The sequence below is a fragment of the Mus caroli genome, chromosome 8 (assembly GCF_900094665.2).
Source record: "Mus caroli chromosome 8, CAROLI_EIJ_v1.1, whole genome shotgun sequence".
Taxonomy (NCBI): Eukaryota; Metazoa; Chordata; class Mammalia; order Rodentia; family Muridae; genus Mus; species Mus caroli.
Window position 1 is genome coordinate 77,218,562 of NC_034577.1, and position 22,885 is coordinate 77,241,446.

The 22,885-nt window shown below is 38.3% G+C and overlaps 1 protein-coding gene across 6 annotated transcripts in view; it reads left to right on the forward strand.

Annotated features, from left to right (window-relative positions):
• Phkb (phosphorylase kinase regulatory subunit beta) overlaps positions 1-22,885 on the forward strand; it is a 188,190-nt gene that overhangs the window by 53,029 nt on the left and 112,276 nt on the right. For all 6 annotated transcript variants that reach the window (XM_029480583.1, XM_021169806.2, XM_021169805.2 and 3 more), the window contains 2 exons: positions 9,710-9,825; positions 21,384-21,447. In XM_029480583.1, the coding sequence (XP_029336443.1) occupies positions 9,710-9,825; positions 21,384-21,447 (180 nt within the window). The remainder of the gene's footprint in view (positions 1-9,709; positions 9,826-21,383; positions 21,448-22,885) is intronic.

A 22,885-nucleotide genomic window follows, 5' to 3' on the forward strand; every position in this document is an offset into this window, starting at 1 on the left:
AAGCACACAGGCACTCATGTGAGGAAGCACACAGGCACACATGTGAGGAAGCACACAGGCACACATGTGAGGAAGCACACAGGCACACATGTGAGGAAGCACACAGGCACACATGTGAGGAAGCACACAGGCTCACATGTTTGGAAGCACACAGGTTCACATGTTTGGAAGCACACAGGTTCACATGTTTGGAAGCACACAAGCACACATGTGAGGAAGCACACAGGTTCACATGTGAGGAAGTACACAGGCATGCATGAGAAAGCACACAAGCACATATGTGAGGAAGCACACAGGCTCACATGCGAGGAAGCTATTGGTTGATTTTTGTGTTTCCTCTTTAAAGGCTTATACCTGTGTTCTCCTGTATTTCTTTGAGAGAGTTATTAATGTCCTTCTTCAAATTATCTACCAGCATCATGAGATATGATTTTAAATCTACATCTTGCTTTTCCGGTGTGTTGGGGTATCCAGGACTTGCTGTGGTTGGAGTACTAGGTTTTTATGATGCTAAGTAGTCTTGGTTTCTGTTGGTAAGATTCTTGTATTAGCCTTTCACCAACTGGTAATCTCTGGTGTTAGATGTTCTGTCTCTGGCTGGAGCTTGTCCCTCCTGTGCATCTGTAAGCCTGTGTCAGCACTCCTGGGATACCAGCTCTCTTCTGGCAAGATCAGTGCACAGAGGGCTGTGGAACAGCCCCACCTCTTGGGTACAGATGTAGGCACATAGGACCCTGTCCCAGCGGCTCTGTAGCTTCTGTGTCCTGTGAGCTCCTGAGTGGATCCATCTTAGAGAGTCACTGGAGAGAAAATGGAGATGTCACCTATGTCCCAGGTTCAGAGCACCCCCTGAAGGCAAGCTCTCCTCTGACAGGAAAGGTGCACACAGGACTGAGGATCAGCCCCACCTCCTGGGTGCAGATGTAGGCCCATAGGAGCCTGTCCACTTCTGCAGCCTGTGCAACCTGCCTTAGAGAGTCACCAGAGAGAAAAAAAATCAACTTTTGTTTTCTTTATAGACATAAAGGCTTTCTTTGTGTGTGTGTATCACATTTTCCATGTCCATTAATCAGTTGATGGTTTCTAGGCTATTATACTAGCTATTATGAATATGACAGCACTGAATGTGCATGTGTAAGTGTTGAAGTAGGATACGGATTTGTTTAGCCTGAAATGAGAGCTGGGTCAGATTGTGTTTTTATATCTGATTTTTTTATTATTATTTAAGAAACCTTGGATCTTATTCCCAAAGTGGACTATGTAGCTTACACCCTCACAATAGTCTAAAAGGGTACCCATCCCTCACTTCTACATGAGTATTTCTTTAGTTGTATTCTCGCTGATAACCATTTAGACTGGGGTGAGCTAGAGTGCTGTGGTAGCTTTAATCTGCATTTCCCTGAAAGCTAAGTATGGAGAGAACCTTGTGAAGTATTTTCTGGCTATTTGTATTTTTTCTTGTAAAAAAAGAACCATAGTCTAATTTTTAATTGAATTATTTTCTTGATATTTCATAGTTTTAGTTTCTTATATATTCTAAAATGCTAATCCTGTCAGAAATAAAATGGACAATGATTTTTCTCTCTTTCTTTCTCTCTTTCTCTTTCTTATTTTCTCTTTTTTTCTTTCTTCCTTTCTTTTTTTCTATTTTGGCTTTTTGAGGCATGGCTTCTTTATGTAGCCCTGGCTGTCCTGAAGCTCACTCTGTAGACCAGGCTGCTCTCGAACTCAAAAATACAGCCTGTGGAAGTCAGTTCTGCCATGTGGGTCTGGCTCTGACTCTGCTGGGATTAAAGGCATGCACTCCTATTTTGTAGGCTGCCTCTTTGCTTATGGTTTCCCATGCTATAAGGCTCTGTAGTTTGATGAGAACCAGTCTATCAGTTGTCATTCTTTTTACCTTTGGTGCAGGACTCCATCCAAAAACTCCTCACCCACATGCACATGTTGACATGTTTTCTGTAGTTCCTTCCTCTGGTAGCTTTAGGTCATCAGGTCTTACGTTGAAAACTTCGATCCATAATTGTTTGTTTCTATTTCATTAATTTCTATCTTGATCATTATTTTTTCTCCCTGTAGACTGCTTTAGTGTTGGCTCAGTTCTCATTTTCCCAAACCTGGAAGTAGATGCGTACACGGTTTTTCTTTGCTTCTTTCTGACTTTTGGTCTGATGTTGAGAACTGCTTAGCTTCCTCTCCCGCTGCCTTCATTGTCCCATAGACTTTGCATGTTGTGTTTTCATTTTCCTTCATTCGTAGCAATGTTTTCCCTTTCCCTCTGGAATTTTTTAGTGACTTTATTTTTAACAGTCAGCAGCATATGGTGTAATCTTCCTGGGTCTGTATAGTGTCTGAAGTCTTTCTTGTTACCAGCTTTATTTCATTGTGTTCAGATAAAATACAGAATGGAATTCAGCTCTCTTATATTTGTTGAGGCTTGATTTGATTGTTAATATACGACCTGTTTTGGAGAAAGTTCCATGCTCCTGCTAACTAAAATTGTATCCTCTCTAGCATTGAGTGGAACATTCTGTAAATGTCTCTTAGATCCATCTGACTTATAGTGTCGTTTAACTCCAGTATTTCTCTTTGTTTTTTGTCTGGGTGACCTTTCTCTTGGTGAGTGTGTGATGTTGACGTTTTCTGGCATAACTGTGTTAGAGATTATCTGTAGCTTTAGATTTTTGAGTGTTTGCTTTATAAAATTTCGTTCACCTATACTTGGTGAATGTGTATTTAGAAATGCAATATGCTTTTGATGGAATGTTTCCTTAGTTATGACATGGTTTCAGACACATTCTGTCAGATGTCAGAGTCACTAGTCAGAGGTCAGTGAAGGCTTCACTGGGTAAAAACGCTTCCTGCTGTGACCCGTGTTGGATCCTCAGGATCACATGGTTGAAGGGGATAAGTGCTTTCACAGGCTTCCTTATATCTGCCACATGTACACTCTGGCTATCACATATCACATGCACACAACTACAGAAACAGGTTTTTTAAAATAAATGAATGTTTTTTAAATAAAATTTTTCAGTAAAAGAAAACCTAAACCAGGTCTTTTCTATTTTCATTTGTTTGTAATACCTTTCTACCCTAAAATGGTACTGTACATGATCTTAAGGTAGTGTTCTGAGAGGCAGCAAAAATATGTGTCCTCTTTGTTAATCCATTCTTTTAGAATGTATATTTTTCCTGGTGACTTGAGACAATTAATATTCAGAGTTGTTTTAACAGATGTGTGTGTTCTTGTTCTTTTCTTCATTTTATACTGTTTCCCTAGACTGCCTTGATTAGTTGCTTTGGTATTGTTTATTTTTCCCTTGATGCTTCATGGTCTGTGTGTGTGTATGTGTGTGTGTGTGTGTGTGTGTGTGTGTGTGTGTGTGCATTTTTCTTTAATTCCCAATATCCTTTATAGAATTGGTTTATACTTAAGAGTTGCTTTGGTCTGTTTTTATCATGGACAGTTTTGCTTGGTAGAATAATCAAGGTCAGCTAATCTGATCTAACTTCTGTCATCAGAAGGTGGGCCTCATCTTTACACATGTCTGAGTCCTTTCCTCTTGCAGCTGTCATTGTTCAAGCTGGTTTTTATATTCTCAACTTATTCAATATTTAGAATACTCAGACAGGGAGATATTTTTATGTTACAAATGACGAAAGTAATGTATAGTGTTACTAGGTGGCTTCAAGGTTGCACGTGCAGTAGTGATGCTAGCATTGGAACTGAACGGTTTGGCTAAAGATTTATTCTCTATATTTTTAGTGTTATATCCTTATTTCACTTGCACAGATATGAGATACATCTGTCATATGAGAATGTACTGTTTGAGCCCTGAACTCTGCCAGTGAAACCCAATATGTTCAGATTTATTTATATATGAATGGCCATATGTAATTATTTAATAAATATTGTGGGGAATTTGTCATGATATACACTGATATCAGAGAACTGGGGAAAGATATCAAAGAGATAACTACAATAAGTAGAGGGCATTAGAACAGTCATCACTTCTGAGAGGTCAGAGGCTCTCTCATGCTAAGGATCTGCAATTTTATTTCTAGGGTGATGAGTTGTCAGGGGTGTTTGAGGTAGGAACATGTCTTAAGTTGGTCTCATCATTGTGTAAAGACTCAATTGCAAGAGGTTGGATTTGGAATAGGAGAAATCTGTTCTTTTAATCACCAAGGGAGAAAAACTGTAGCTCAGATTTGTGTTTTAGCAGAGGATATTTTATTTAAGATATAATAACAGATAAAAATCAGTACATTTAATTTATGAATAGATGAGTAGTTGAAGAGAGATAGATATCACAATTATACCACCTTTGTAATCTGGCATAGATGGCCGGGATTGTTAATTAACATATAAATAATGTTAAGAGAAGAGTTACATGTAACAGTTAAGAGGTCAGCTCTGCAAATTTTAAGCTCAGAGTATCTGTTAAACCTTAAAGGCAAGGGGCCACACAGGTGGGTGTTGGAACTTTAGGAGAGATGGCTTGACTGGTGATGAGAAGTCTGGTGTTAATTCTATTGGACATTTAAATCATGGAACTACATGTTCCCTGGAGCATGAATATAACTGGAAAAGAGTTGAATCCCCATCATATCAGTAGAATGTTAAAGAGGAAGAGCTAGTGAAGGGGAACAAAGTATAAGCTAAAGGAAGTAATTGTAAAGGAGTAGTAGTCACCTCCGCAGTCATAGCAAGAGATCAATGGTGTGGCCTGAAGTTTTATCAGTGTTTTTGCACCATTGTCTTGATGATAACCATGTACTTCATCTCCATGTCAGAATACTTATAAGAGTGAAAGGGGGACACTATATTCAAATATTTAAGGATAGCAGACAAATCAAGATTATGTCTCACTGAAGACAGCCTTGAGATTGGTGGGAGGGATTTCAGTGAGACCAATGTCTTTTGGGACGGGAAGAACCCTTTGAGAAGTATTCTCGACAAGGACCATAGCAGCACGATGGTAGTGAGTTGGGGATGCAGCTCGATGATGGCCAGTGCTTGTCCCACTTCCTTGGGACCCTAAGACACACTTTGCTGACACACATGAAGGAAACAGGAGAGTACGTAATGGGAAAAATTCAGTACAGATGCAAAGCTTTAATCATTTGGAACTGAATGAACAAAGGTCTTGATTAGCTTGAATAGGATGAAATAAAGTGCATAGATGGAGGATCATTTTTAGTTTGCAAATCTAATGGTTCAAACTGTAACATTCTGAAAGCAAAGAATGAGCCTTGTCTGATCTTATTTTCTTTATTAAATAGGAACCAAGATGTCAGTTAGGCAGGAAATCCTCTGGGCCACAAGAGATTGCAGAAAGGATGGATAAGTCACATAGTCTTGTGGTTATCTTGAGAAAGAATTCTAAGTACCACTTTAAATAATTAATTTCCATGATGTGACTTTATTATTCATTATTTGGATTTAATTAATAATTTGGAATTTATGCCACAAACTACATCACAAATTAATTTTCCCAAGTGAATGGTTTGTTATCTAGAAGGAATCACTCATTTATTATATTACTCTTAAATTTACTTAAAAGGAATTTTCACATCTTTTAGTCAGGTCCATAAGTTATTTGAAATTTACTTTCTTGTACCATTACATAGATGAGTAGCACTGTGTGCAAGAGTCTCAGTGCTTGTGTGAGAGAACTCAGAGGAGTCAACATGTGGCGTCATGGCTGTGATTTACAGTGAAGGGATACCAGGAAGAGGAATGGAACAAGAACACACAAGTATTGTGTGTGTGTGTGTGTGTGTGTGTGTGTGTGTGTGTGTGTGTGTGAGAACCACAGAATCAGCATGCAAGTGGCCATAGGAAACATGCTGGTTCCTCTAGCATCTGCTTGAGAACAGGTGTGGATCTTACCTACCAAGTTGTCTGAAGACACATTGCTGAATTTTTATTTGAGGCTGATCATACATATATCCCCAGTTTAGTTACATTCTAATTTCAACATCCCTGAAGGAAATAAGTTGTTTATCTTAACACCTATTTATGCAAAGGTATTGTTTGCATAAGCAGTTTAGGGACATTAAACACCAATGTGGCTTAATAAATTATGCCTTAGTCCTCTTTGTGAAAGAATATCATGTATTAGTCATCTTAATTACAGAGTTTTTATAGCTTATGTACATAGATGATTAAATATTTTAGTATCATTCTTTGAGCTTTTGAAATAGGCTAATCAGAAAATGGAAGAGTCCCTAACAAGAGTCAGTGTCATCACATTTTGTTTGTTCTAACCCCAAAGGAAAAATGATATGATAACTCCTGATGTATGAGAAACTCTAGGAATTTAGGACTATAACAGAGTTCACTAGTCATCAATATGCAATGAAAATGATGTCATTTTACTGTGAGACTATGTAGTTTTTCAGAGTTTATTTTTTTAACATTTCTTCAGAAAATTAATACATCTAAGTTATCTTGGCATCTTAGGGTCTTCAAATGTTTTATTCAATTTCACAGATACTATCTGGCATAATTTTATAAATCTGAAAATAAATAATTGTAAATCTGTGGCTAGAGAGGTGACTCAGTGGTTATGTTCTCTTCCCAGCACCACATGACAACCCACAACTGCCTGGAAGGGCAGTTGCAGGGGATCAGGTACCTTCTTCTGGCCTTCACAGGTACTTCACACCTGTGATGGTGTATATGCAGGCAAAACACTTAAACACACAAAAAGATATCTTTAAAAAATATAAACTCATCTACTATGTGACTGTTCTTTTCTGTCCTGTTCCAAGTATCAAGTCACATCTTATGGTTTATATGCAAAATACAAACTTCCAAATGGGACTAAAGGTCCATTTTTCTTTCTTCAACTCCTGTTTACTGTACTGATCATATTCTTTGTGAGATTTAGGCGTTAACATTTACAAGGCATATAGTCTTCCACTTGTAAGCCTTAACTATATAGCATAAACTTCTCTATAATATTCCTTCTTATTTCACACTCATATGCTCTCCAATGGCTTTCCCTCCTTGATTCTTGAACCTGATAATTTGTGGCATCTATGATTTTTTTTTATGCCTGGTCTTGCTTCAGGTTTTTTTTTTTTTGTTTTTTTTGTTTTTTTTTTTATTGTATTTTCGTACTATTGAGACAAAGGTAAAGAAAGTGGGCAATTTAACTAATATTTAACTAATATATTCAAGCATCCCAGGGATCAGGTTTCTTCTCATAGAAATGATGGTGCCTTTGCAGAAGTCTTCTGTATTTTGGGGGGAATAATTTGAAAGCTTACATAGGTAGCACATGACTTAGTTTTCACTAAATGTATTAATGGCTAGCTGAGACTGTACTACCTGTCAGAACTCTGCAAACAAGTGTCTACTATATAGTAATCCTCAAGAATCCAGTGACTGTGTATGTGCCAGAGCTATTACATAACTCTTCAGCTTCCTGTGACCACACACACACACACACACATATTAATGCTGCTATAAATGATCTTCTGATGAATATTTATTCCTGTTTTTAGTAGGATACTTGAATTTCTAAAATCAAGCTCTTATCTTGACATTGCTGTCATTTTGTTAATTTTATGATCAAGCAATGGCTTTATGATTAATCCAAATCAGTATATTTGATTCTTTTTTAAAAAGCTGAGTTCAGACTTTAAAATATTACTGTTGTAATTTTTGTTGGATATGTTAGTTTTATCATATTTTTAAAAGCTGTACTTTGCATTTCAACCTAGCTCATAAATTATGCTTAATCATGACCTACTAGGTTAACTCATGTTTTTTATATGCTTTAGTCATATAAAAATTATTTACTTTTGTCATATAACAAGATGACTGAGGAGAGTTGGCATTTGATTTGTATTGTCATCCCAAGCTGCTTTATAAAAAAAAAAAGGTGACTAGCAGAAAAGTTGATTAAAGCAGAAAGGAATATTAGCTTCTTTGTGTCACACACGTACAAACACAAACACTCATCCACATGCACATATATTCATAAGACATATGTCCTCATGTATACACACATACACACATATGCACAAATAAATCAATGTAATTTTAAAAGCAATACTATTCAGATATATAATATTCTAGCAAGGCTTAATATAAAACTTCATAATAATCACAGTAATATTTTTCTAATAATGTGGATCTTCACATAAATGGAATATATAGGCAGAAAACTCATCTCAGTTTCTGGTTTTGCTGAAGAATGAGTTAAGGAAAAATGGATTTGAGAACTGGTGGTATTTAATAACTACAGACAAGAGAAGACAGACCTGTATACTAATTAGAGGTAGTGGAGGGCGACATATGAAACAAAAAGGTAATGTACTGTGTGGTTTTAAGAACGAGAGCTGTTAACTATTGCATCCTTTTGAATTGAGGTTGATTGAAAATTCATTTTTTTTAAAAAAGCATTTTATTTGTAAATGAACAAGCCTAACATGAATGAACCACTTGCAACCCAAGGCGCCCAGTCAGAGGTTAGTTTAATACCCAGAGCTCTGTGGGAAGCATTGGTAGATGAAGAAGGGCTTAAATGTATACCATGAAATCAGAACACTGAACAGGATTCACAAAACAGTTTTGACTAAATGATGCAAAAAATGACTGACTGCAGTGGTGGAACAAGACAAGAAAGGAAAGAAGACACAGCACTGTTAACATATACCAGATGTAGCTAACATCTGATTGCTGTCATTAGCAGTTGGGGAATTAGAGAATATCACCTCCAACTGTGTTGAAAGGACCACTTAGGACCTGTGCAGAAGAAATTAGCTTTATTGTCAGAAAAGGATTGAAGAAAGGAGGAATGGAACAAAAATCAGATTGACTGTTCCAGGTCTCTGTGTTTGTGAGAATGAAGTGGAGAGGGTACACCCAGGTGGCTTCCTTCATCTTGGTGCAGTTCTCTTTAGTCTCTCTTGTCCGGCACAGCTTCCAACTGTGGGCAGTGTTCATAATCAGGAGCTATAGTTACAGAGATGACAGAAGTGTGGATTCAAAACTTCAGGTTGATCAACATGGGATCAGAATTTTTCAGAAAAGAAAGATTCTTTTTACTTTTTAAAAGGTTATTCTTTTACTCTTTAAAGCTTTACAGTTACATTGTGTATTTTATATAGTCATTTTAGTTTCTCAATATTACCCAATATAAAATATATTCTATGTTTTACTTAGTTCCTATGATACATAGACCTCAGAAACAATAATATTACCTCATTGAAGAGTTATAATTGGAACACTGAAAGGATTTAAATTTTATTTCTCTACTGTATAATACTAATTAGGTCCTCACATAAGAGTTGTATTTGAAAAACTAAGTATAGCAGAGGACTCATCGTAATGTAATAATGACAAGAATTCAACATGTTAATAAAGTACTTTGGGGTCTGGGATATAGCTTAGTTGGGAGAGTGCTTAGAATGCACAAAGCCCTGTGTTACATCTCCAGCATCCCCCAAACTAGGTGTAGCACACACCTAGCACTTAGGAAGGAAGACCAGAAGTTCAAGGTCATCCTTGGTTACATAGTGTTAGAGGTCAGCCTAGAGTACGAGGTCATGTCTCAAGTAAAAGCATGGAAGACAATATTCTCTGGGAGGTAAGTTCATACTGTGATTTCAGATGTTGTGTAATTATTCTTCTCACTGTTGCGGGTCTTCTTACATCTTCTTTCTTTTCTTTTCTTTTCTTTTCTTTTAGGTTTCTTTTATTCAAAACCTTGTATTTTGTGTAGAGAGAGTTTACCGTGTTCCTGACTTTGGTGTCTGGGAAAGAGGAAGCAAATATAACAATGGCAGTACAGAACTGCACTCAAGGTATTTGCCCAGTTTTGAGGATGGTCTTATTGTTGTTTATAGGTATAGATTCAAATATGAAACTAAGAAGCCAAAGCATGGGGCTGGGTCTGTTGTCTCTATGTTGATTCTAGTACAGGTTATTTTCCTGTTTGTAGTCCAAGTAGGATTCACTTACAATAAAAACAATACAAACCAATGTCTGAAAGGAGCAAGGCCTGTCTCCCACGTCTCACCCACAGTTCAACTTTCTCTTTAGTCATAGCTTGGCCTTTCTGGTCAACCATTTTGTATCTTTTCCTCTGTAATTGCATTATTTAAAATATCAAGTATGTCTAAAATGTCCAAAAACCAGCTATGTATGCAGTGCCTGTGAGATTCCTTTCCATGTTACAGAAATCATTTCTACCTGGACCACAGGCTCTCATACTTATCAGTAAAGGTTAGCATTCTTTGGTCTGACTGCCTTCACCATGTTGAGCTATAACCTGTGTTTGAATCAGCAATGCTAGCTAATGACTGAGTTTGGTAATTTACACATTCACTCTATTTGTTGTTGAAGAAATAGCTTTAACAACTGATGACACCTTTGATTTATCCTAACTTAATGCACTGGAAGCTATCCTTTAACTGATTACAAAACAGTCTGAGTCCCTGGGCTCTGCTCTTTTTCTGAGTGGTGCACTGAAAGAATTTAAGCAAAAGTTATCACTAGAGATCAGTTTGAATTGCTGAGACTAGGATGAAGAATAGAAACCAAGTCTAGAAAATACTGGTAAATAAATCTGCATCTCTGGAGCTGGAGAGATGGCTCAGCAGTTAAGAGCATGCACTGGTCTTACAGAGAGGACCGGAGGCCCCTTCCCTGCATCCATTGTCTGGTGGCTCACAGCCTCTTATAATTCGAGCTCCAGGGTCCAATGTCCTCAAGGCACCTACACTTATGTGCACATGAACCCAATTAGGCACACAGACATAATTGAAAATAATAATATAAACAAAGTATCTACAACTTTGTATGTTTTGATCAATGACTAATCTTCTATAACAAATTAAGCTAGTATAACATACTTATTTTAAAATGCCATCCAGATCCTAGCTGTGTAAACTTGAATAAGTTATGTAATCTTTGTATGCCTCTGTTAATCTTAAAACAAAGCTGATAGCAGTTACTTTACAGAGTCACTACAATAATTCTAGTATGCTGTATACCTTGAATGCCTGGCGTTAGTGTGACCTAGAATCCTGATATGTCACTCATGGAAGAACATTTCAGTACAAAAGACCGAAATAAAAAGCACTGTCAGGTTGACCCCCAAAGGCTGGTATTATTACAGAGCATTCTCTATAGATATTTATTCACATGGAACATTATTACATGTACAGCAGAATAATAGCAGTCATTGAACTTGGGAAAGTAGAGGAATGTTGTGAAAAAGCTCCATTTAGACATCAAATCTGATGTCTAACTAAACATTGTAATACGTTTTCTTTTGGCCAGCCTCTAAGTCTCCACCATCCAGAGAGCAGTTGAATCCTATGGGAGAAGATGGATCTGCTTAGGTAGTGTTAGTTATCATTTTTCCTTTTAGTATATTTGTCCCTTCTGTGCTTTTTAGTAACCACTTAAGGATATGCCAGTCTGATTTCTGTTTATTTTCATCCTGAAATATTAGAACTAAACTCTTTTCCATACACAAAGACTATCTTAAACTTGGAAAGAACTCCGGGTGAAAATCCCTATTAAAAGTGGACATCTTAAGATATCACTAATGAACACATAGAAACTTCAACTGCTCTTCCTGTAACTCAGATGCCAGACTTTAATTTAAGTATTAAAAAATTATCATGTGATGCTCTCTGCTATCCTTGCCATAAAAAATTAAACTTAACTGTAGCCGGCCAGTTTTATTCAACTGGATAAGTAATGAAGTTTGCCATTTGAGGTTATATGATAGGTTTTATATATATTAACATTAACCTTATTGTTTGTTGTATAACAATTTATAATCTGCCCAGAGAATTTTATTTTTTCTTATACACCCTCCACCTCTACAGTCATTCTGAATTATTATTCACATATGCCTGTGTTTGGTGTATCATCTCTCATGCTGAAAGAATACGTTTTGAAATAGTAAGGCAACTGTATCTCATGGTGTTCGTGGACCAGTGATGGTGTTAGTGGCAGGCAACCAGTATCTTCTGTCCTATGTAGTAAAATATAGAGCTAATTCCAGCTAGCAGTCAAGTTGTGACCCTTCATTGATTTCTGTAATAGGACACCTCCAGATTATGTGAGCCTGCTTAGATCTGTTCACTACCACCTAGTTTACCAGCCTTTCTATATCTGCAAGCTTTTCTTATAATTTCAGATTGCTTTGAATTGAATTCAGGTGTTCTTCTTCTGGATGCTTCTGGATAAAACTATCGTAGATCGAACAGACCATAAGGAGAAAATGTGTTTAATATACTTACCCTACTGAATGTCATAGTTTTACATTGTAGTACTTTGTGGATTATCAGCTGTTTATTCTCATAAAATGACATTGCTGACTGGGAGCTGTTTAGTACCGCAAGAATCTAATTGTACCACATATTTCTAGCCTGAGAAAAGATAAACATTTTAAGTATGTTTTCTACTGAATTGCTATTTCTTTTATATCACTGTAAAAAAAAATACTAGTGTCTTAGTCACTGTTCTATTGCTGTGAAGACACTATGACCAAGGAAACTCTCATAAAGGAAAGCATTTAATTGGAACTTGTGTACAGTTTCAGAGCTTTAGTCCGTTATTTTGGTGGGAAGCATGGCTCTGGAGCAGTAGCTGAGAACTTTACATTCCTGATCCTCAGGCACCAGGGTGGGGTGGAGGAGAGGGGCCTGGCTTAGGCTTTTGAAACTTCAAAGGCCAACCCCAAGGACATAAATCCTCCAAGAAGGCCACAACTCATAAGCTTTCCCAAACATTATCATTCTTTGTTGACTAAGCATTCAAACATTAAGCCCATGGGAGCCATTCTTATTCAAACCACCACAGCTACTTAAGCTGGACATGAGGATTCAACCCTTTATCTGAACCCCATTGAAATCACATCCTTAGCTTCTCTAGATAAGCCTTCAGTAAGGAGATCTATTGCTGGGCTTGGGGAGATTGCTCATTTGCCTTAGAATTATTTGAACCTGTTTTGATAACTGCCTCTCATGTTAAAGTGCAGGATATGGTGGTACGCCCGGGAGGCAAAGGTGTGTACATCCTTGGGGCTTGCTCGTCAGACCTGGTAGACTTGTCAGGTTCAGGCTAGTGGGAGGGCTTGTCTAAAAAAACCCAAAAAACATTGCTGTCAATTCCTGGTCACTGCGATTCTCTTGAGTCAGGGATCTCTCTTTCTGTAATCTGTGTGGTAAGAATTTATACTTTCCTTACTTTTTTGACTCTTTGCCATTCCCTCTATGTCTGTGCTTTCCAGTTGCCTATAGCAGAAGGATTGGGGATGGAGCCTATGACTGTTGCCTTAGAACTTTGCCTCTCCTTTCTTTTGGCACACTGGGTAACACTCCTCTAAGTTGTACTTTGTATGCAGGAAGACTGCTATCCCTGAACCACTAAAAACACACCTTTCTGGTGTTCAGAAACTACAGTCCTACTCTTTGACATCTACCCTTGCCCAGTCCTTTAACAGTTGCAGTCTGTGGTACTGAGAGCTATAGAATATATATTTAAATCACCTAGAAGCATCAGTTCCTTTACAGAGGGAAACAAACTTGGAGGGGTGTATGATTTTTCCCTCTTAACTTAATGATAGAATCAGAACTAGATTCCAGGTTAAGAACATCCGGGTGAAAAATAAACCCCACTAGACTGTGGCTCCGAGGTTATTTTTGTTCACATCTTGACATTCAACTCCTCTATGGGCTAAACTCACTTAATATTTTTTAGATAAAGCCCAGATTGTTGTTGTTTTCTTTAAATGGTACTCGTCATCCATTTATCTAAAGTTAGTCTAAGCACAGTTTCACCCTTTCCGGGCTCCCGCAGAAGGCTCTATTAATCACTCCAAATTCACCACTTCTCTTCAAGTGTTGCCTAAGTAACTGTTGGCTGGGCCCAGGCTATTTCCCTGTGCTTTTTCACTGATTTGGCTTTTTTTAGGCCTGAGCTTCTTTCAGCATCTCCTGAGACAACTAGGGTGATACTAGACTATGTTCTTTCTCTTTCTCTCTTCTGATCATTCTCCAAGGCCTGTATTAAATGCTCAAAGAGCACTTCAGTATCTATTTATAGCAACGGCAGTTCTCAACTCCCAGTTACACATCCAGCTAATTTCACATTGCCTCTGGGGTTGCATTTAAACCTATAGCTTCTTCATTTTGGTGAAGATTCAAGTTTTACTTATAAAGTATCCATTGAATCCTAAGGCCTAACCTTGCGGAAAAGTTTTCTAAGCATTAACTTATAAATAAGACTCTTATGTTCGACCAAATCCTCACCTTGCTTCATCAGTAGTTCTGGTGTTTGAGATTAAGGATGAATGAAAAGTAAAACAATTAAAATTGATATTTATTTTTTAAGGTTTATATTGTATATATTGTGTTCTCCTTGTTTTTTAGTAAAGTAAAAAACAGTAAAATATTAGATATGTAGCAGTTTAAGATTCCTTTAGTGACCGTGTTATTCCTATGGCATTCATTGTTTAAGACAACTGCTTGGTATTTTTTCTTTCTTTCTTTAAAATTCTATTATTATTATTAATTATTATTATTATTTTATTCTTCTCTCAGATATTATATCCAGATTGCAGTTTCCCCTCCTTCCTGTCCTCCCAGTTCCTCCTTCCCACTTCCACCCCCCCATCTATTCTTCCTGCTGTTCTCTTCAGGAAAGCCAGGCCTCCCATGGAGATCAACCAGTCATGGCATATGGAGTTGCAAAAGAGGATGCACCTTCCCAGTAGGAGGAAAGTGTCTCAAAGGTCCCTGTTCCCACTGTTAGGAATCCCACAAGAAGACCAAGCTCCACAACTGTAATAAATATGCAGAAAGCCTAGGTCAGACTCATGCAGGCTTCTTGGCTGTCAGTTCAGTCTCAGCCCACAGCAGCCCATGTTGGTTGATTCTGTGGGCTTTCCTGTGGTGTCCTTGATGTCTCTGGTATCTACAATCCTTCTTCTCCCTCTCCCACAGGATTCTTTGAGCTCTGCCTAATGTTTGGCTATAAATCTCTGCATCTGATTCCATCAGTTGCTGGATAAAGCCTCCTTGATAACAATTGGGCTATCTGACCTCTGGGTCCTAGCAATTTCAGAGTTGAACACCCTCTCATGGCATGGGTCTCAAGCTAGATCAGTCATTGTTGGCCACTTTCACAATTTCTGCATCACCTTTACCCTAGCACATCTTACAGGCAGGACAAATTGTAGCTTGAAGGTTTTGTGGCTGGGTTGGTGTCCAAATTCCTATTCAGGCTCCATATACCCTAATGCTAGGAGTCTTAGCTAGAGGTACCTGTAGAGATTCCTGGGAGTTTCCATTACACTAGGTTTCTAGCTTGTCCCTGAGATAACCAATTCCAGTAGTCTCTTGTAGTATACACTATCTAGCCTCCCTGAACTTGATCCCTCCTGTTCCTGTCCCCACCCATCCCTAGTCCACTTGTGTGGAGGACTAAGAGTTCAAGACCATGGCTACATAGTGAATTTAAGGCTAGCTTGGGGTGCATTTAACCCTACATAAAAAAAAAAGATAAAATCCCTCCCCCCAATGAAAACAAGACTAGTTACAAAGCTACAGTAATTTAAGATTGTATGATTTGTCTATACAAACAAACATTGAGATCAATAGAATTAACAGTCCAGAAATAAATCCATTCATATCGGGTCAATTCATTTTGATAGTACAGTGACCCAATTAAAAACAGTCTTTTCAGTGTGGAGTCATGGGATCAATGGATATCCACATGTAAACCAATAGGTCTGAATCTCACCTTATACTATGTACAGAAATAAACTCGATGTAGTTCAGGGACCTTACTTAATAGGAACTACTGTCGATGGTTAAAAAGAAGCTAAGTGGAGCACTTGTGATATAGGATTACATAGTGGTTCTTAAATCTGAGGCTCAAAACACGAGCATCACAAAAGGAGACAATGTTCCATATAGGTTTTTTCTGCAGTGAAATTTTTCTGGGCTTAATGCATAGTATTGGACGTTATTTGCTTAGTTATTATATGCATTATATGTAATATATGCATATTATAGTTACACAGTTTTTGTTCAGAAAATTCCAAATGTTTCTAGAATGCCTATATGAACTTGCATTTACACCAGCAAGAATGATGCAGTTTGTTTCTGTCTTGGTATCATCAGTAGTTTCTATTTTAGCTTCTCTGGCTGGCTCATAATGATGCCTAATTCTGATCTTATTTTGATTTCCTATTGGCTGATAATGTTGACATCTTTTATGTGTTTATTTGTGGTCTATAGATCCCTTTTGGTAAAAATATTTCTCTCTATATTTTTGTCAATGCTTTAGTTAGATTTTTTTTCCCAAATCTTGAGATCCTTTATATATACTCTATATGCCAGTCCTTCTTTATTTATTTACTGAGGTAATAGGGATTGAACCTAGGACCTCATGTACATTGACATGAGTTATACCCACAGCTTGTATCCTAATCTTTAAAACATTTTATATGTATGTGTTTGTGCACCACCTGCATACAAGAGCCTGTAGAGGTCAGACAAGGTTTTGGGTTCCATGGCACTGGAATTACAGATGGTTGGGGCTGCCATGTATGTTCTGGGAACCAAACTTTCTGGAAGAGCATTCTGTGCTGCTGAGTCATCACCCTGCTCATCCTAATACCAATAGAGGCTTTTGTAAAGGAAACGTTTTTAATTCCAGTGAAAACCAGTTTGGCCGTTCTTTATTTTATGTTTGATGTTTATTTGTGTTTTATAACTCTTTGCCCAGTCTTTGCTGGAGATTTCCTCCCCCCACACTCCAATGTCATAGTTTTACATTCATGATCCACTTTCAGGTAATTTGATATAAGGTGTGATGCTTAGGTTGAGATTGAGAGACTTTCTCTTTATTTGCCTGTCTAGATATTGAGCTCCCAGCACTATTTGTTACAGACTGTCTTCATTGAAACACTTTTCTCACTCTTAAAAATACAGTGACGTAGTGTAGCTCAATGGATCACTTGCCTAATAAACTCAAGACCTGGAGTTTGAACACTAGCAAATAAATAAATAAATAAATAAATAAATTCAATTACTTGATTGATGACATGGGCATTGGCCTGGTAGTATAGCACAGCAAGTCAATGTGCTTGCCATGCAACCTGATGACCTCTGGTCAATTTCCACAACCTACAATACAAAGAAAAAACTTACTACTAAAAGTTGTTCTTTTCCCACCACATGAGTGCCATGCTACACATTACATATTTAGACATTTATGGTATACAGTGATATCTATGTTAATACACACACACACACACACACACACACACACACACACACTATACAATACCCATGTATAAACAAATAATTTATGATAATGTTACTTCTTTTAAAAATTGGATATTTTAGCTGGGCGTAGTGGTGCATGCCTTTAATCCCAGCACTCAGGAGGCAGAGGCAGGCGGATTTCTGAGTTCAAGGCCAGCCTGGTCTACAAAATGAGCTCCAGGACAGCCAGGGTTATACAGAGAAACCCTGTCTTGAAAAACAAAAAACAAAAAAAAAACAAAAACAAAAACAAAAAAACAAAAAACAAAAAAAACAAAAACAAAAAAACAAAAAAACAAAAACAAAAAAACCCCAAACAACAAAAACAACAACAAAAATTGGATATTTTATTTACTTACATTTCAAATGTTATCTTCTTCCCTGGTTTCCCTTCCAGAACCCCCTATCCTATCCCCTATACCCCTGCTTCTATGAGGGTGCTCCCCCAACCACCCACTCCCGCCTCTCCACTCTAGCATTCTCATCCATTGGGGCATAGAGCTTTCACAAGAACCAAGTGCCTCTCCTTCCATTGATGCCTAGAAGACCATCCTCTGTTACATATGTGGCTGGAGCCATGGGTCGCTCCATGTGTACTCTTTGGTTGGTTTAGTCCCTGGGAGCTCTGGAGTTCTGGTTGGTTGATATTGTTGTTCTTCCTCTGGGGTTGCAAACCCCTTCAGCTCCTTCAGTCCCTTCTCCAACTCCTCCATTGGGGACCCCATGCTCAGTCCAATGGTTGGCTGCACACATTTGCCTCTGTATTTGTCAGGCTCTGGCAGAGCCTCTCAGGAGACAGCTAAGGATCTCATATCTATTTCTGAGTTGTGTATATGTCTTCTATGAGTTCTACATGGACTTCAGTATCCTTAGACAACAGTATAATATTCAGTATCCTTAGACAACAGTATAATACTTTTGAAATGGAATAGCCTGATTCTTTGCTTTCGAATTATTTTTAACATTTCAATATAAATGTAGAGTAATCTTGTCAATATCTACAAAATCTTGTTGGGATTTTGAACTTTGACCTCTTTCTTTCCTATACCGCTCTCTTATTCACGCGGTTGGACCTGCAGACCAGCTCTCAGGTCTCTGTAGATCAAATTCCGCTCTTAGTTTCTTGAGGATTTTTCTTAGGAGGATTTTCTTATACATTTTCTTATAGACTTTTTTCTAGATACCCTTTCTCCATTGTTGGATAAAAACCAATGTTTTTAGAGTGTAGATATGATAGATTACATTGATTGACCTTTTCATTAATGAATGTTGCTGTCACACCTTGCTGAATGATATTGAGGATTTCAATGTGTATGCTCAGAAGAGCTGTATAGGACATAGGGATCTATAGACTTCATTTGATTTCTTATGTATATCGTTTAGTGGCCAGGTAATGCTTGCTTCATAACAGGAATTTTTCATGGGAAAATTGTGTTAAATTATTATTCAATTTAAATATTTCATAGAAATCTAATGAAATCCTTAAGTCCTCTAGATTTTGTCTTGACCATTTTTCTTTCTCTTTTCACTCTAATTAAAATATTACATCATTTTACACCCTCGATCCAACACCTCTCAGGCCTTCCATTCCCTCTCTAGTTTGTGGATTCTTTCTCTTGTATAACTGTTATTACATACATAAGTGAATACCTAAATATAAATGCAACATACTCAGTCTGTTTAGTGTTGCTGGTACATAGATTATTTTAGGGCTGACTACTTGGTATGGTAACCATTTAGGGGGCTTATCCCTGGAGAAGACTCATTCTCTTATCTCTCAGCAGTTGTTAATCGCCTACACTCTTCATCTAAGGGTGGTCCACTAGATTTCCCCTAAGTTGGCATGTCATCTGCCATTGTCATTGGTCAGGTTTTGCTTAATGAGCCATATTGTTGAGATTTCATGTGTGTAGTTGCTCTGCCATAAGACCAAGTCCACAGCAGACTTTCAGATCCTCTGACTCTTGTACTATTTCGTCTCTTTTTTTCCACAATGTTCCTTGAGAGTTGGTGTAGGAATTCTGTTGTAGATGTATTAATTAGGGCTGGACAGCCCCATGGTCAGGTCAGTTGCTATCTGCATTTTGACCAGTGTGGCATTCTGTTATGGTCTCCATCTACTGCAGAAAGAAGTTTCTTTGATGGACGATGAGACCTATGCCTATCTGTGAGTATAAGGATGGATATTTAGAATGCCCTTAGGAAGGTAGAACAGAAGGTTCCACTATGATCCATGACCAGGGTAGGTTGGCTATCACCAGGCTTTAAGACAACTTTTGATTGCCATCAAAATATTAATGATACTGTTATACCTTTAGGCCTGCTCATCATTGCTGTGATTCATACATGTGATTCTCAGCTAGGTAGGACTATTGATTGTGTTCTTCCCTTAGCAGCTTGTATAGCGCCTTCTGGTACTACGAAAGCTAGTCCACAGGAAGGGAGAGTTTGGGTCAGATCAACCTTGAATCTTCCAATTCCTGTTTCCAAAGTCACTCTCCCAGCCAAATAGATTTTAATGTGCCTTACTACTTATTATCCTATAGTAAATTAGTGAGAACAGTTTGTTTAAACCTCTCAAGATGTCGATGAGGCAGTAATTAATAGTTTAGTGTGGTGGTTCTAATTTATTCTTTCATTTGTTCAGTTTCTGATGGGTCCTGGCAGAGTCCAGGGCTTTATGAATGGTCAGAAGCATCCCACCACAGAGCTTGTTGGGTTTATTCTTCCTGGGAAAGATGTGAATAAGCACCGGTTTACCCAGACAGGGCCCTGACAACAGAGCAAGGGAACAGATGCATCTATGTTTAACCTGGTGAAACAGTGACCTTACTATACTTACAGCAAGCCACAGGGTGCTTAGAGCAACGTGGGTGAGCACAGAAACTGTATTACCAGACCTACCACCCAGTGTTTACGATGACTTCAATGCTGCATAGTTGGAGTGACTCTTCTCAGCCCACTTCACCTCAGTTTCTACACTCCATACTCGAGCACCTCCACAAACCACATGCAGTCGATTAACACAAGATCTGCTGGGAGGATAGCTGGAATTTCAAATGAGGGTACAGTGACCCTCCTCATCCCTCCTTTTCTGAGGGAACAGTAGAAGCCACTTTGAACATGCTGTGATTAAGATAGTAACTACCATGCTGTCCCCTGACGACAGTGTCCTACAACACGGCTACACATTCAGCTAATGATTCTGAAATGTAACATTCATGCAAACACTTGTTTATCCAGACCTCCTCCCAGAGAAGAGTGAAAACTGGCCTTCCTAACATGTTCCTAGTGCTGCTGCTGCTTCTTTGGGGCTGCACTAGAGACATACTGATGTGATGCCAGTTTCTTGAGTTTCAGTGATACACATGAGCAATGTATGCAGTTGGGCTGAGTAAACAAATACTAATGTGCCATGAGTTAAATAAGCTTGCTGTAGTGTTTCCATTGTAGCAGTGTCGGGCATGAGCTAAACAAGGATGAAAGTTCACTCTGCTTGGAGCACTTGCACAGAACGTTGCATTTTTACTGAAATAAGTCATTTTCAGCACTGTTATATGTAGCATTGAAGAGGCCAAAGGAGTAGGACAGTGATGGAAATAACCCTCATTTTATTACAGAGAATTGAGAGACATGGTGATCAGGAATGCTGTGAACATAAAGTAATGCCAATTTTATTGGATCCTAGAAAGACCAGATTTGAGTGGCTACACTATATTACACTCTGTAACAAGTATATGACATACAAAATCTTCTTTAAGGCTTCAAATTGACACCAGAAAAGCCTGTTTCATTGCTATGAGTAATGATGCCCGAGCGGGCAGTGACTGCACAGGGCTCACCCTGTTCTTTTTGAGTTCATGTACAGAAATAAAACTGCTCTGTTCACTGGTAGAATCCAGGTCAAGGTGAACCTAGAAATAGTTTTCGTGGGTGATTAGTATGAAAAATGAAACTAAAATAATGGAAAGTGAAGATGGTGTTTTCCTCCTGTGTGTATTGTTATGAATGTTCATAAAGAAACTTGCCCATTGGATGTCAATAGTAATGTTTTCCCTTCTCTCTAGCTCTGTTGGTTTAGCAAAAGCAGCCTTAGAAGCGATTAATGGATTTAACCTCTTTGGAAACCAGGTAACTTAAAAACAAACAAACAAACAACTATTTATATGCATGTCTAAGTAATTTTTCTGTCTGTTATCAAAGTCATTTATTTAAAACCTGTGACTACCTGAGCTATTTGTGGCATCCAGTGCTTGAGCAATTTCGCTTGGAAGTGATTAACCCCTTGAAGTTCACCTTTCATTTGTTGTTGGTGGTAGGGTCCTGATAAGTCTGATTTTGGTTGTTGGGTAAGCTCTCTACTCTCTAAGCTGTTTCTGAGGAGTTTCACATTTTTTGATGTGTCCCTGGCATTGTGCACCATAGAGTTGACATGTCAGTGCTCATGTTGGTTTCAATTTTATTCATTTCATGCAGAGAGGGAATTTTTATAATGTCTACAGTAGGGCTGGGAAGTTGTGGGCCTAGTATAACTCTCCCTCCCTCCCTCCTTTCCTTCCCCCCGCCCCCCCTGCCCCGATCTTCCCTCCTTCCCTCTCCACCTGTCTCTGGATAAAGTGGAACCCAGAAAAATTACCTTAGATTTTCATGAGATCATTAAGCACTTTTTGCACTTACAGAATCTAAGAGCTGACAGTGGATTCCGTTATTTTTGGAAGAGAATGAGTAAGAGAAAGCTCAGCATTCTGGGGCAAGAACTGGACTCATTTTCTTCAGGAACATTTGAAGAGTCCTGAAATGGCAGAGCAATGTGACACTGTGTGTGATTGTGGCTAACAGCTGGTTACTAGTGTTCTTAGTCACAGAGGTACGGTGCAGAGACAGTGGGTTCAGCCAAAACGATAAGAAAAGGAAGCCCAATAAGGAAGTTAACACATTGGGGTAGCTTGTAAGTCTTCTAGTGTTTCTCAAAGAAGACTTCCAGGCACCCTGGATTAAAGCAGCTTGGACCGGCTAGATCTTCCTAGGCTGCAAAGGAGAAAACGGAGTGGCCCTGACTGTCCAGGTCTGCTGTGATGCTGGTAGTGATTGGCTTGTTTTTTGTCATGGTGTTGCTTCCTTTGAAGTACCTGAGGCCATGCCTACTATTTAACCCTGACCCCCTCCTTTCTATGCACACTCCATAGAGCACACTCACGCACAGTTCACTGTGCCTGCTGTCCTTGCTGCTTGTTGAAACTTTACTCTTCTGGAATCTGACCTGCCTAACCAGGCATTTCAATCTTAGGTATAAATGTTCTGCCAATATTATTTCTTAGCGTGTTTTTCAATCTTACATGTACATTGGGCTCAGAGGAATTCTGAAAGCAGTCACTCATGACACATAAGCACTTTCCTGACCTAGTATAAAAGGCGCTGTTTAGAATTTAGAGTTATCCCCTTAGAGTTTTAATGCTCAGAAATTCTAAAGTGCAGCCAAGAGCGTAGCTGTTTTTAACATAACTCTGTGCTGAATGTTACTAAATGGACAAGTCATTTATTAGTTCAGGTAGAAATGAAAAAAAAAAAA